General features: G+C 48.7%; 1 protein-coding gene across 3 annotated transcripts in view; it reads left to right on the forward strand.

Moving 5' to 3' along the window:
• Positions 1 to 8,430, forward strand: part of UMPS (uridine monophosphate synthetase) — a 36,060-nt gene extending 27,630 nt beyond the window's left edge. For all 3 annotated transcript variants that reach the window (XM_063932765.1, XM_063932764.1, XM_063932766.1), the window contains exon 6: positions 7,631 to 8,430. In XM_063932765.1, coding sequence (XP_063788835.1) covers positions 7,631 to 7,806 — 176 coding nt within the window. In that variant the 3' untranslated portion in view covers positions 7,807 to 8,430. The remainder of the gene's footprint in view (positions 1 to 7,630) is intronic.
• The last annotated feature ends 6,995 nt before the right edge of the window (positions 8,431 to 15,425 follow it).

The raw sequence follows: 15,425 nt of genomic DNA on the forward strand, positions 1-15,425 counted from the left end.
GACATGATGGCATCGCGCCTCAACAAAAAGCTAAAAAGATATTGCGCCAGGTCAAGGGACCCTCAGGCGATAGCTGTAGACGCACTAGTGACACCGTGGGTGTACCAGTCGGTTTATGTGTTCCCTCCTCTTCCTCTCATACCCAAGGTACTGAGGATAGTAAGAAGGAGAGGAGTAAGAACAATACTGATCGTTCCGGATTGGCCAAGAAGAACTTGGTACCCAGAACTACAAGAAATGATCTCAGAGGACCCATGGCCTCTGCCTCTCAGACAGGACCTGTTACAACAGGGGCCCTGTCTGTTCCAAGACTTACCGCGGCTGCGTTTGACGGCATGGCGGTTGAACGCCGGATCCTAACGGAAAAAGGCATTCCACATGAAGTAATTCCTACGCTGATAAAAGCTAGGAAGGATGTGACAGCAAAACATTATCACCGCATATGGCGTAAATATGTTGCTTGGTGTGAGGCCAGGAAGGCCCCTACAGAGGAATTTCAAAAAGAACTGGCTTCACTGCCTGAAGTTCAGACATTTGTCAAGGGAGTGCTGCATATTCAGCCCCCTTTTGTGCCTCCAGTGGCACCTTGGGATCTCAACGTTGTGTTGGATTTCCTTAAATCACATTGGTTTGAGCCACTTAAAACCGTGGAGTTGAAGTATCTCACCTGGAAGGTGGTCATGCTGTTGGCCTTGGCTTCGGCTAGGCGTGTGTCAGAATTGGCGGCTTTATCGTGTAAAAGCCCATATCTGATTTTCCATATGGACAGGGCGGAATTGAGGACTCGTCCCCAATTTCTCCCAAAGGTGGTATCGGCGTTTCATTTGAACCAACCTATTGTGGTGCCTGCGGCTACTAGGGACTTGGAGGATTCCAAGTTGCTGGACGTAGTCCGGGCCCTGAAAATCAATGTTTCCAGGACGGCTAGAGTCAGAAAAACTGACTCGCTATTTATCCTGCATGCACCCAACAAGCTGGGTGCTCCTGCTTCAAAGCAGACTATCGCTCGCTGGATCTGTAGCACGATTCAGCTTGCGCATTCTGCGGCTGGACTGCCGCATCCTAAATCAGTAAAAGCCCATTCCACAAGGAAGGTGGGCTCTTCTTGGGCGGCTGCCCGAGGGGTCTCGGCTTTACAACTTTGCAGAGCTGCTACTTGGTCGGGTTCAAACACTTTTGCAAAATTCTACAAGTTTGATACCCTGGCTGAGGAGGACCTTGTGTTTGCTCATTCGGTGCTGCAGAGTCATCCGCACTCTCCCGCCCGTTTGGGAGCTTTGGTATAATCCCCATGGTCCTTACGGAGTCCCCAGCATCCACTAGGACGTCAGAGAAAATAAGAATTTACTTACCGATAATTCTATTTCTCGTAGTCCGTAGTGGATGCTGGGAGCCCGTCCCAAGTGCGGACTTTCTGCAATACGTGTATATAGTTATTGCTTCAATAAGGGTTATTGTTATGAGCCATCTGTTGAGTGAGGCTCAGTTGTTGTTCATACTGTTAACTGGGTATAGTTATCACGAGTTGTACAGTGTGATTGGTGTGGCTGGTATGAGTCTTACCCTGGATTCCAAATCCTTTCCTTGTAATGTCATCTCTTCCGGGCACAGTTTCCCTAACTGAGGTCTGGAGGAGGGGCATAGAGGGAGGAGCCAGTGCACACCAGATATAGTACCTAATCTTTCTTTTAAGAGTCCCCAGTCTCCTGCGGAGCCCGTCTATTCCCCATGGTCCTTACGGAGTACCCAGCATCCACTACGGACTACGAGAAATAGAATTACCGGTGAGTAAATTCTTATTATCCAAACCTTCTCCCTTCATATACCAAACACCCCATCCGCAGGGATCTCGCCCATATCCGGCAGTAGTGCGCTGTGGGGGACAACCTGTAGTGTCGCACTCGGGATCAGGTGCTATCACCCCCATGTAATGCCACCACATGATACTGTGACTCTCAGGATGATTCTTACAGAAATGCTTCCTTTCTCTTACGTCATAGAGGATACTGGGGTTACATTTAGTACCATGGGGTATAGACGGGTCCACTAGGAGCCATGGGCACTTAAGAACTTTAAAAGTGTGAGCCAGTGCACCCTCTGACCCTCCTACCAGACTCTGTTTAGAAAATGTGCCCGGAGGAGCCGGTCACGCTTATGGAAGCTCCTGAAGAGTTTTCTGCACTTATTTTAGGTTTGTTATTTTCAGGCAGGGCTGGATGGCACCAGCCTGCCTGCTTCGTGGGACTTAGGGAAGGGGGACGGCCCAAATTCTTCACGGGTTAATGGTCCCGTTCCCCGCTGACAGGACACTGAGCTCCTGAGGGAACTATTCACAAACCCCACCACGCCGAGCGTACATTCCCGCAGCACGCCGCCACCCCTAACAGAGCCAGAAGAGTGGTGAGTAGACGGCCGGTGTCCCGGTTAGCGGGTCACCGGCTTCAATGGCGGCACGAGGGTATGGAGCGCAGCGCTGACATGCAGGCTGCGCTCCGGGGCTCAGGATGACATGCGGTGTGTGTGTCCCGCTGTGAGGGGCGCGCTAAGTCACTAATGATTACCCACACTGGCAAACTAGCTTACAGGGGTTCTAACCCACTGTTAAGCAACAAACATCCCTCAGCCAGTATAAAAAAAAATGGGAAGACCACGTGCCATTACAGGGGCGGGGCTTCACTATGAGCCAATCCAGCAGCTCACCAGTGCCATTTTCCCTCTGCAGCTCTGCACAGACAGTCTGGCAGGGAAGCGCAGCCCCTCCACAAGGACTCCAGCTTGCCTCAGCGGTACCAGGGGGTCATAGCAAAGGGTTGGGGGGGGGGAGCAGTATTAGAATACTGAGCCTTAATTACAAATGCTTAGTTTGCAACCCAGCTACAATATAATTAGCTGTCAGGGTGCTGTGTGGCTGGCTCCCTCATACTCTGTCTCACTAGGGGGTTTTGCGTGGGTTAACTGAGCTTTTAACCTATTCATCACTGTATGTGTGTGTTTTTACATTTACTATGTCAAAGGAATGTGTTTCATGCACAGCAAAGTGCTTCTCTCAATCTGAGGGATCACTACAGTGTACTCAGGATAGTACACATTCTCAGGCTACTGGATCTGAACCAGTATGGTTAGATTCATTAAAAGGGATGATTTCAAATATTTCAAATAAATTATCCCAAAATGAGAAGGAGATGCAATACTTAACATCATCTGTGGATGACCTGATAAATAGAGATTCAGTGGTCATTCCGGCATCTCAGACCCCTACCATTTGTCCACAGAAGCGTACCCTGGCCCAAATCATGCAGGCTGATACCGATGATGACGATGTATCAGACCCAGAGGTGGATTTGGGAGGGGGGATGCAGCTTTGTCACAGGGAATACAGGCTCTGATAGAAGCTTTTAGAGAGGTCCTGCACATCCCTGATAAGGTATCTGAGGACGAGGAGGAATCTTATTTTAATGTGACAAAGAGATCCTCAGTTACTTTCCCTGCATCTAAGGAATTAAATTCCCTATTTGAAGCAACTTGGGTAAATCCTGACAAGAAGTTTCAGGTCCCAAAACTGTTACATCCTTCCCATTTCCTCAGGATGATAGGAAAAATGGGAAAACCCACCGATAGTTGACGCATCGGTTTCTAGGCTGTCTCGTGGTTTTAACTGTTCCTGGTGCAGCTTCCTTGAAGGATACTGCAGACCGTAAGATTGAGACCACCCTCAAATCTCTACACAGCTGCTGGGGTGGCCCAGAGACCCACTATAGCTTGTGCATGGATCTCTAGGGCCATTGCTAAATGGTCAGGTAATCTAATTGAAGGGTTAGATTCCTTATCCAGGGGGGAGATAATTTTACTCCTACAACATATACAGGATTGTGCTAACTTTATGGTGGAGGCCATAAAGGAAATTGGTTTACTCAACGCACGCACCACTGCCATGGCAGTGTCAGCACGCAGGGGCTTGTGGGTACGCCAGTGGACTGCAGATGCGTATTCCAGGAAAGGCGTGGAAAGCCTACTTTTCACAGGTGAGGCCCTTTTTGAAGATGAGCTGGATACGTGGATATCCAAGGCTACGGTGGGTAAGTCTACATACCTTTCTTCCTCAGCACCCCCAGCTAGAAAATCCTACACTGCTCCAACTCTGCAGTCCTTTCGGACAGCGAAGTTTAGAAACAAACCAAAGGTTCTTCTACAGCCTTTAAAGGCAATAGAGGTAAACACAGAAAACCAGCAACTGCAGGTCCACAGGAACAGAACCCCTCTGCTTCCTCTAAGCTTTCAGCATGACGGTGGACCGCACTGCCTGGAAGACAGGCAGGTGGGAGCCCGTTTTGAGACTCTTCAGTCACATATGGGCAACATCATGCCAGAATTCCTGGGTCAAAGATCTTATAGCCCAGGGCTACAGACTGGAGTTTCAGGAACTCCCACCTCACAGATTTTTCAAATCATGCTTACCAGCTTCTCAAGAAGCAAGTATGACTTTACAGGAAGCAGTTCTGAAACTGGTACAGACTCGGGTCACTGTTCCAGTTCCACTTCAGCTACAAGGTCAGAGTTGTAATTCCAACCTGTTTGTAGTTCAGAAACCGGACGGTTCGTTAAGGCCCATTTTAACTCTCAAGTCGTTGAACCCGTACTTACGGGTGTTCAAGTTCAAGATGGAGTCTCTGAGAGCGGTGATCTCAGATCTAGAGGAAGGGGAATTCTTGGTGTCTCTGGATATCAAGGATGCGTACCTTCATATTCCAATTTGTCCGCCTCATCAAGCTTATCTAAGGTTTGCCTTAGAGGACTGTCACTACCAGTTCCAGGCCCTGCCATTTGGCCTCTCTACGGCACCACGGGTGTTCACCAAGGTAATGGCAGAGATGATGTTTCTCCTCCGCAAACAGGGAGTGAACATACCATACCTGGATGAACTGCTAATAAAACCACCATCCAGGAAGAGGTTGTTGGACAACATTGCCCTCTCAACCCGACTGCTCCAGGATCACGGGTGGATTCTGAACCTACCAAAATCTCATCTGGAACCAACACGGAGGCTTCCGTTCCTGGGGATGATACTGGATATGTTAGAAAAGGCATTGGTGATCCAGTCGATGGTGCGAGATGTTCTAAGACAAACCTGGATATCGATGCATCTATGCATTCGCCTTCTGGTGAAGATGGTGGCAGCTTACGAGGCGCTGCAGTACGGAAGGTTTCACACAAGGCCCTTCCAGCCGGATCTGTTGGACAAATGGCCGGATCGCATCTTCACATGCACCAGAGGATCCGTCTGTCGCCAAAATCCAGGCTTTCTCTTCTGTGGTGGCTTCAGACTTCACACCTGACCGAAGGCCGGAGGTTCTGGATTCAAAATTGGAATCTGCTAACCACAGACGCAAGCCTCAGAGGTTGAGGAGCAGTCACCCAGGGGGAACAGGTCCAAGGAGGATGGTCAAGTCGGGAAGCCTTTCTTCCGATCAACCTTCTGGTACTAAGGGCCATATACAACGCCAGTCTACAGGCATCACATCTTCTTCAAGATGAAGCCATTCAGGTCCAGTCGGACAATGTGACTGCAGTAATGTACATAAACCGACAGGCCAGAACGAAGAGCAGAGCATCAATGTCAGAGGTAACAAGGATTATCCTCTGGGAAGAAAGGCACGCTGTGGCGTTGTCTGCAATCTTCATTCCGGGAGTAGACCACTGAGGAGAGTGGGGCCTTCACCCGGAGGTGATCGGGTGCTTGACACGTCGGTGGGGAATTCCACAAATCGACATGATGGCCTCTTGTCTCAACAAGAAGCTCAATCGGTATTGTTGCAGGTCGAGGGACCCACAATCAGTGGGTCTACCAGATGGTGTATGTGATTCCACCACTCCCATTGATCCCAAAGATTCTCAATAAAAAGGGAAAAGGTTCAAGCAATTCTCATTGCCCCGGACTGGCCAAGAATGGCCTGGTATGTGGATCTACTGGAGATGCTCCTAGAGTACCCGTGGCCTCTACCTCTTCGTGAGGACCTTCTCCAACAGGGGCCATCCGTGTATCAAGACTTACCGCGGCTTCGTTTGACGGCATGGAGGTTGATTGTCAAATTCTAGCCCAGAAAGGGATCCCGGATAGGGTTATTCCAACCCTGATACAACCAGAAAGGGGGTAACGTCTAAACATTCCCACCGTATCTGGAAAAAATACGTCTCTCGGTGTGAGAACAGGAGATTTCCTGCGGTGGAATGTCAACGGGGACGTTTTCTCCTTTTTCTGCAGTCAGATGTGGATGTGGGCCTATGGATGGGCTCCTTAAAAGTCCAGATTTCGACCTTATTCATTTTCTTCCAGAAACAATTGGCTTCTCTCCCTGAGATTCAGACATTTTTGAAGGCAGTTCTGCACATCCACCCGCCCTTTGTGCCTCCTACAGCACCTTGGGATCTCAACGTGGTGTTGCAGTTCCTGCAGTCTGATTGGTTTGAGCCTTTACAGGACGTTGACGTCAAGTTTCTTACGCGGAAGGCCGTCACGCTGTTGGTCTTGGCTTCTGCGAGGTGTGTGTCGGAGCTGTGGGCGTTGTCTCACAAAAGCCCATATTTAATTTTTCATGAAGATAGGGCTGAATTGAGAACTCGTCAGCAATTTCTTCCAAAGGTGGTGTCTGCATTACATATCAACCAACCTATTGTGGTCCCGGTGGTTACCGACACCTCTACTACTTCAAATTCCTTGGATGTTGTAAGGGCTTTGAAGATTTGTGAAGCGGACAGCTCATCACAGAAAATCTGACTCAGTTTGTTCTCTATGATCCCAATAAAATTGGGTGTCCTGCTTCAAAGCAGATAATTGCACGCTGGATCAGGCTCACTATCCAACATGCTTATTCCACGGCAGGTTTGCCGTGTTCAAAATCTGTACAGGCCCAATCTACTAGGTCGTGGGTTCTTCCTGGGCGGCTGCCCGGGGTGTCTCTGCTCTACAGCTCTGCCGAGCTGCTACTTGGTCAGGTTCGAACATGTTTGCGAAGTTCTACAAGTTCGATACTTTGGCCTCTGAGGACCTTCAGTTTGGTAAATCAGTTCTGCAGGAACCTCAGCACTCCCCCACCCGGTTTGGGAGCTTTGGTACATCCCTATGGTACTAATGTGGACCCCAGTATCCTCTAGGATGTAAGAGAAAATAGGATTTTAATTACCTACCGGTAAATCCTTTTCGCGTAGTCTGTAGAGGATGCTGGGCCCCCCTGCCCACTGCTTCGTTTCTTCCTGCACTGTTACTTGGTTAAGTATTGCTGGTTCAGTGGTTGCTGTTCCTGGTTTTAAAGTTTGGTTAGCTTGGCTTTCCTCTGGTTTGTGTGTGCTGGTTCGGAATCTCACCACTATCCTTTTTATATCCTTCTCTCAAAGGATATAGTTTCCTAGACTGAGTCTGGTAGGAGGGGCAGAGAGGGACTAGCCAGCCCACACTATCAAGTTCTTAAAATGCCTGTGGCTCCTAGTGGACCAGTCTATACCCCATGGTACTAATGTGGACCCCAGTATCCTCTATGGACTACGAGAAAAGGATTTACCGGTAGGTAATTAAAATCCTATTTTTATTCCTCCTTTGTGGCCACTCACTGAGGTTTTTTTCCTGTTTCCATTATAGGCGACGCTTTAGGTCAGCAGTATCGTACGCCTCATGAGGTCATCGCTAGCAGAGGATCTGACATCATCATTGTGGGACGTGGAATCTTGTCAGCAGCCAATCGACACGAAGCGGCTGAGATGTACCGGAGAGCCGGGTGGGAGGCCTATCTGTCCCGAATCAGAGGAGAAGATTAAACGTTATTTACATAGCACCAGTATATTCGCAGCGCTTTATTATAAACATCAGACCAACAAAGGGAAGATTATGTGCCGGTGATGTTTAACCTTTATACAGCAAGCTATAGCCGCATAGGCTCCATATTGGCAGCAGGTGGCGCTGGTCCTAGGATCACTAGTGTTACAGTAAACATTACAGACCATTGATAAAGCACTCCGCTGTTCCGCCTTTACACACGTCATCCTGGAGACGGTCGGTCCTATTGTCTTCCACCTGGATTTGTTGTCTCCCACATTCCTAAACCATCATTTCAGTTCTGTCGTTCCAACTACCTTCTTGTTAATTAGATTAAAAGAACAAAAAAAACCTGACTTTGGCGCTTTCATCTGTTCCTGTCTCCTAGCAACAATGCGGAATGATCCTCTCCATGCTGTATGTGTGTAGAATATATTCTAGTTCCTCCACCCACCTGTAATAACCCTCGGTCCTGTTCAGCCCTCCGCACCCATATAACTGGTTCTGGCTTGTTGCAGTAAATCCTCCCATTATTATTATACACAGAGAAGCCGCCATACACCGGAACGGATGAGGTGTATTTTCAGTCTGAACTCCCAGCCATCAATAAATGTGTTGGCCCAGTGGTTCAGAAACTCTTGTGTTCAAGGCTCCCGAAAGTCCAGGTTTTAAGGATATCCGTGGTTGGTCACAAATGGTTAAATCAAAATGACTTTGGTACTAATTAATTCACCTGTGCGCAAGCAATGGATATCCTTAAAACCTGGCCTGTTAATGACCAGGTTTGAGAAGCGCTGCCTTTGTCAGGACATGAAGAAAACCCTGTATGGTGTGTAGTGTGACTTCCTCTTTTCCTGATGTATCATTCCTGTGTGTCAGCTGTGACAGGCGAGCATGTGTGTAAGTGTGGTGTGTTCTTTGTGTTGCTAGTCACAGTACTTAGTGTCTCCCAGCGACGCACCTCTGGCAGTGTAAGCAGGGATAAGTTACTCCCTGGGTAACTAGTTCTTAGTAGCAAACGGGAGTCCTAGAGACTTGGTTCTACCTTTCTGCCCATGGATACCGACACAGGATCTGACAGCGGCTCCGGGGCGGGCCACTGTGCTGACTGCCAGAAAGCTGCTGTGCACACAATGATGGCTTTGCTGAGAAACACCGCACCAGGAGGATGTCTGCAGCCATGGAGCCTTCTCCCCAAACCGCTGAAGACCATGGGGTATATGCAATTCACGGCGAATCGCGGCAATTTTTCGCCGTTTTTTAATTCGACTAAATTCGCCAGGTGAATTCCGGAAGGTGGCTTCCGGAATTCACCATTTTCAATGAAAAACGGATTCGCCAGAGTCGCGGGCGAAAATCGGCCGATTTGGCGGATTTTGCCGCGATTTTAAAAAACGGGAAAAAACGGGAAAAACCAGAAAAAAAAATGGCGTGGGGTTCCCCCTCCAAAGCATAACCAGCCTCGGGCTCATCGAGCTGGTCCTGGTTCTAAAAATCCGGGGAAAAATTGGCCAGGGATCCCCCGTATTTTTAAAACCAGCACCGGGCTCTGCGCCTGGTGCTGGTGCCAAAAATACGGGGGACAAAAAGAGTAGGGGTCCCCCGTATTTTTAACACCAGCATCGGGCTCCACTAGCTGGACAGATAATGCCACAGCCGGGGGTCACTTTTATGCCGTGCCCTGCGGCCGTGGCATTAAATATCCAACTAGTCACCCCTGGCTGGGGGAGTGGGGACCCCTTCAATCAAGGGGTCCCCCCCCCAGCCACCCAAGGGCCAGGGGTGAAGCCCGAGGCTGTCCCCCCCCCTATCCAATGGGCTGCGGATGGGGGGGCTGATAGCCTTTTGTGATAATAAAAAGATATTGTTTTTTCCAGTAGTACTACAAGTCCCAGCAAGCCTCCTCCGCAAGCTGGTACTTGGAGAACCACAAGTACCAGCATGCGGGAGAAAAACGGGCCCGCTGGTACCTGTAGTACTACTGGGAAAAAAATACCCCAAAAAAAACAGGGGACACACACACCGTGACAGTAAAACTTTATTACACACTACCGACACACACATACTTACCTATGTTGACACGCCGACTGCCACGGTCTCCGACGATCCGAGGGTACCTGTGAAAAAATGATACTCACCTTCCAGCGTCCAGAGATAAATCCACGTCCAGAGAGATAAATCCACGTACTTGTAAAAAAAAAAGAAAACGCAAATACCCGCTCCATACCGGACTAGAAAGGGGTCCAATGCTTTCACATCAGACCCCTTTCTCCCGAATGCCGGGACATCACGTGACTCCTGTCACTGAAGTCCCTTCAGCCAATCAGGAAGCGCTACTTCCGTGGCGCTCACCTGATTGGCTGTGCGCTGTCTGTACTGTGACAGCACATCGCAAAGCCGCTCCATTACTTTCAATGGTGGGAACTTTGCGGGTAGCGGTGGGGTCAGCCGCTGACCGGCGGGTGACCTTACCGCTAGCCGCTAAGTTCCCACCATTGAAAGTAATGGAGCGGCTTTGCGATGTGCTGTCACAGTACAGACAGCGCACAGCCAATCAGGTGAGCGCAACGAAGTTGCGCTTCCTGATTGGCTTAGAGACCTTTCTGTGACAGCTGTCACTGACAGGTCTCATTCGTGGAAAGGTGTCCCATGTGTCAGCATGGGACCCCTTTCAGTCCGGCATGGAGCGGGTGTTCGGTTTGTTTTTTTGCCAAGTACGTGGATTTATCTCTGGACCATGGCTGAGGTGAGTATATTGATCTTTTCTTTTCAGGTATCCGTGGATTCTACATGGAGAAGAGGACCGATGTCGGCGTGTGAACATAGGTAAGTATGTGTGTGTCGACGTATGAAATAAAGTTTTACTGTCGACGGTGTGTGTGTCCTGTTTTTATTTGGGTATTTTTCCCCCAGTAGTACTACAGGTACCAGCGGGCCCGTTTTTCTCCCGCATGCTGGTACTTGTGGTTCTCCAAGTACCAGCTTGCGGGGGAGGCTTGCTGGGACTTGTAGTACTACTGGAAAAAACAATATCTTTTTATTATCACAAAAGGCTATCAGCCCCCCCATCCGCAGCCCATTGGATGGGGGGGGACAGCCTCGGGCTTCACCCCTGGCCCTTGGGTGGCTGGGGGGGGGGGACCCCTTGATTGAAGGGGTCCCCACTCCCCCAGGGTACCCCGGCCAGGGGTGACTAGTTGGATATTTAATGCCACGGCCGCAGGGCACGGCATAAAAGTGACCCCCGGCTGTGGCATTATCTGTCCAGCTAGTGGAGCCCGATGCTGGTGTTAAAAATACGGGGGACCCCTACTCTTTTTGTCCCCCGTATTTTTGGCACCAGGCGCAGAGCCCGGTGCTGGTTTTAAAAATACGGGGGATCCCCTGTCAATTTTTCCCCGCATTTTTAGAACCAGGACCAGCTCGAAGAGCCCGAGGCTGGTTATGCTTTGGAGGGGGGACCCCACGCCATTTTTTTTTATGATTTCACCGTTCCAGCATAAAAAAAATAAATAAATAAAAATAATATTTAAAAAAATATATAAATAATATTTGTGCCTCCAAAAAAAAAAAAAAAAGTACCTAATCCCTTCTAATATAAATAGATCTGCTATTCCCCAAAAAAAAAACACAAAAAAAAACATGTTTAAATTTTTTTTATTTGTTTTCACCCTCCAAAGTGTGGCGGATTGAAAATGACGAATTTGCTGTCTAAAAGCACTGCTGTCGAATTTCCAAACTTGAATTGAATATGCTTTGGTCGAATTGCAGCACTTGTATCATTGCAGAAAAGTCGAATTTGCAAAAATTCGAATTTCAAAAAGTCGAATTTTGAAAGTCCGTTTTTTGGTCGGAAAGCACTGAATTGCATAGGCGATTTTTTTTTTTGGTCGAAAATGACCCGAAATTCGACAATTTCGGGAATTCGACCGCAATTGCATATACCCCCATGCCTGCAGAACCACCAGTCTTAGGGGTGATTTATCAGACCAGATACAGGTCATTGACATCATGTGTCATTCCTCCTGAAAAGTGATGACATGTGATTGTCCCATGTACACCTGCAGGCCTTTACTATGTCATAGAATAAAACCAAATGTATTTGAAAGTGGCCTGGCAAGATTTATTACCCGTTAGAAAAGATAGTACATGTATTCTAGTGATATTTCAAACTAATTGCTTTCTTGAATTCCCATCCCACATATCTTCAAATGTCTAATCAGTCATTCACTTTATGTAAATGGAGAAAAGTAGTCACTGCTGTTTGGTATCATTGTGTGTACCACACTGAACATGAACCAAAGAAAGCAAAGGAGAGAGTTGCCGGAGAAGACCAGAAAGAAAATGATAGACAAATATTGTAAAGGTAAAGGCTATGTCACCATCTCCAAACAGCTTGGTGTTCCTGTGATTACAGATGCAAATATTTTTTTATTTTTTTTAAATTGCAAGTCCTTGTACTGTAGCCAACATCACTGGATGCGGCCGCAAGAGGAAAATCAGCACCAAGACTAAACGGAGGGATAGTGAGAATGGTAAAAAGCCACGGAATCCTTAAATAAAGAGAGACAAGCTGAACGTCAAGGTATGTCTCTTCATAGGGGCAGTACTCCAAGGACTCCAATAAAAGTATAGCAGACACATCAGGGTACTTCCAATGTTTTAGTTGTTTAGTACAACTTTTTTCAAGGATGTGTGTGTTTTACCTGTGTGTGTATTTAGGATTGCTGAAACGCGTCAGGACTCGGTAGGGGCCGGTTGCATGCTGTACCCTGGAACTGGTTCTGGCCACAGACCGTTCCTGGTTTTGGTGCTGTTACTGTTTTAAGGGTGCGGCCACTTATAGTTTTGTTTCCAATATTGATAGCAACAAATGAGGCAATATTACACAGCGCTATTTTTGGTATCTGGACTGTAGATTTACACTAAAAAGGTCTACAGTCAATAGGTCTACCACTAATGGTAGACATAATGGTCGACACACATGGTAGACATAAGTTTTTTTATTTTTCAATGTTTACATACTTTCCCATCCACGTGGACTACGATTGGGATTAGTAACTTGTGCTGTGCGCAGCGGTAGTGGAGCGAGCCACCTGGCCGGCATGGCGAGCGAAGCAGTACACTAATGTTGTGGCAGAAAAGTGACAAAACACCCAAAAAGATAAAATTGTGACTACTTTTTTTTGTGTCGACCATATCCATGTCGACCTTTTCTACTGTCTACCTATTCTGTGGTGACCTTTTGACCTAATGCATGTCTAGCATTAGTGGTAGACCTATTGACTGTAGACCTTTTTATTGTAGATCTAATAATCCGGTCCGCTATTTTTCTATATCCACTGAGGATATTTAGTGTCTGTGGAACACATCTAGGATTCCCAGGGGGAGGGCTGTGGTACAAAATATCAGCATCCAGAATGTCAAATATTGATGTTATGTCGACACTGCCACAATGTCGGCATGTTGACATAGCATTCCTACCCGCAGCGTCATTCTAACCCTTAAGCTGTCAACATCCTTACTACCAGAGGGAGTATAATGACGCTGAGATCTGTCTGGCAGACGTTTGCTGCACCAAACCCCGACGTTCCCCACCATATCTGCTTATATATTTCTGTGAGATGAATTGTCTCCTTGGAATACCACTGGTGGTGGGTCATCTGGAGGTTTCCAATGATTGCAGATAAAATGTATGCTTGAAACCATCAGTCCCAGTGGCCTGGCAGCCATCAGCGTTGGCTGCATGTTCTCTGCGCTCCACAGCCTGCCACTGCTGTGCCGCGGTTCTTGTGGTACTGAGAGGTGGCGACACCCGCTGTGTAGTACTGCAGTCAGCAGAGAAGCCGGGGAACCCTACTGAACCACAATCTGCTCCCAGATCTCTCCGCCGCAGTCTGGGCCTGATTCACTAAGGGAGGCCGGGCTCTATGCAGAGCCGCAGATCGCAGGGGGCGGCAGCCGTGGTCTCTGCTGCTTTATCCACACGCCAGAGTCAGAAACACCTGCATGGTGACTGATGCTGCTTGTGGTGGTCGTCATAGTCTGGGGTGAGTCCTGTGTCGTTTCAGGCTGCTGCTGCCGCCATCTTGGAACGGGTGTGATACAATATCCCGGTGTTCGGGATGTCACATGACTGACCCTGGCATCCTGAACCCAGGAATCCTGACAAGTTAGGGGGGCAAGTAGGCTCAACCCTCCCACACCCACCCTAACCCTTACTGTCCTCTGGTGGCGGCAAGGGCTACATTTAGAAGGGGGTGGCTTAAGCTCCCATCTCCCCCTCGGTCCTAACCCTAATACTCTCAGAGATAATTACCTTTGGGAAGATGGCTGTCAGTGTCTGGGGCTACTGTCACTATTATCCTATTATAGTCATTATTTCTCTGACGTCCTAGTGGATGCTGGGAACTCCGAAAGGACCATGGGGAATAGCGGCTCCGCAGGAGACTGGGCACAACTAAAGAAAGCTTTTAGGTCACCTGGTGTGCACTGGCTCCTCCCACTATGACCCTCCTCCAAGCCTCAGTTAGATTTTGTGCCCGGCCGAGGTTGGATGCACACTAGGGGCTCTCCTGAGCTTCTAGAAAGAAAGTATATAATTAGGTTTTTTATTTTACAGTGAGACCTGCTGGCGACAGGCTCACTGCAGCGAGGGACTAAGGGGAGAAAGAAGCGAACCTACCTGCTTGCAGCTAGCTTGGGCTTCTTAGGCTACTGGACACCATTAGCTCCAGAGGGATCGACCGCATGGAACTGGCCTTGGTGTTCGGTCCCGGAGCCGCGCCGCCGTCCCCCTTACAGAGCCAGAAGCAAGAAGAGGTCCGGAAAATCGGCGGCATGAAGACTTCTGTCTTCACCAAGGTAGCGCACAGCACTGCAGCTGTGCGCCATTGCTCCTCATACACACTTCACACTCCGGTCACTGAGGGTGCAGGGCGCTAGGGGGGGGCGCCCTGAGCAGCAATAAAAACACCTTGGCTGGCAAAAATACCACAATATATAGCCCTAGAGGCTATATATGTGATAATTACCCCTGCCAGAATCCATAAAAAAGCGGGAGAATAGTCCGCGAAAAAGGGGCGGAGCTATCTCCTTCAGCACACTGGCGCCATTTCTCCCTCACAGCTCCGCTGGAAGGAAGCTCCCTGGCTCTCCCCTGCAGTCTACACTACAGAAAAGGGTAAAAAAGAGAGGGGGGGCACTAAATTTAGGCACAGTATATATAACAGCAGCTATAGGGGACATAATTCAGTTAGGCCCTGCATTATATAGCGCTCTGGTGTGTGCTAGCATACTCTCACTCTGTCTCCCCAAAGGGCTTTGGTGGGTCCTGTCCTCTGTTAGAGCATTCCCTGTGTGTGTGCGGTGTGTCGGTACGGCTGTGTCGACATGTTTGATGAGGATAATGATGTGGAGGCGGAGCAGATGCCTATAGAAGGGATGTCACCCCCTGCGGGGCAGACACCTGAGTGGATGGACTTATGGAAGGAATTGCGTGCACGTGTCGACTCCTTACACAAAAAATTTGACGACATGCCAAATGCGGGACAGCCGGCTTCTCAGCTCGTGCCTGTCCAGGCGTCTCAAAGACCATCGGGGGCTCTAAAACGCCCGCTAC

Source organism: Pseudophryne corroboree, chromosome 7, assembly GCF_028390025.1.
Source record: "Pseudophryne corroboree isolate aPseCor3 chromosome 7, aPseCor3.hap2, whole genome shotgun sequence".
In the NCBI taxonomy this organism is placed as follows: domain Eukaryota; kingdom Metazoa; phylum Chordata; class Amphibia; order Anura; family Myobatrachidae; genus Pseudophryne; species Pseudophryne corroboree.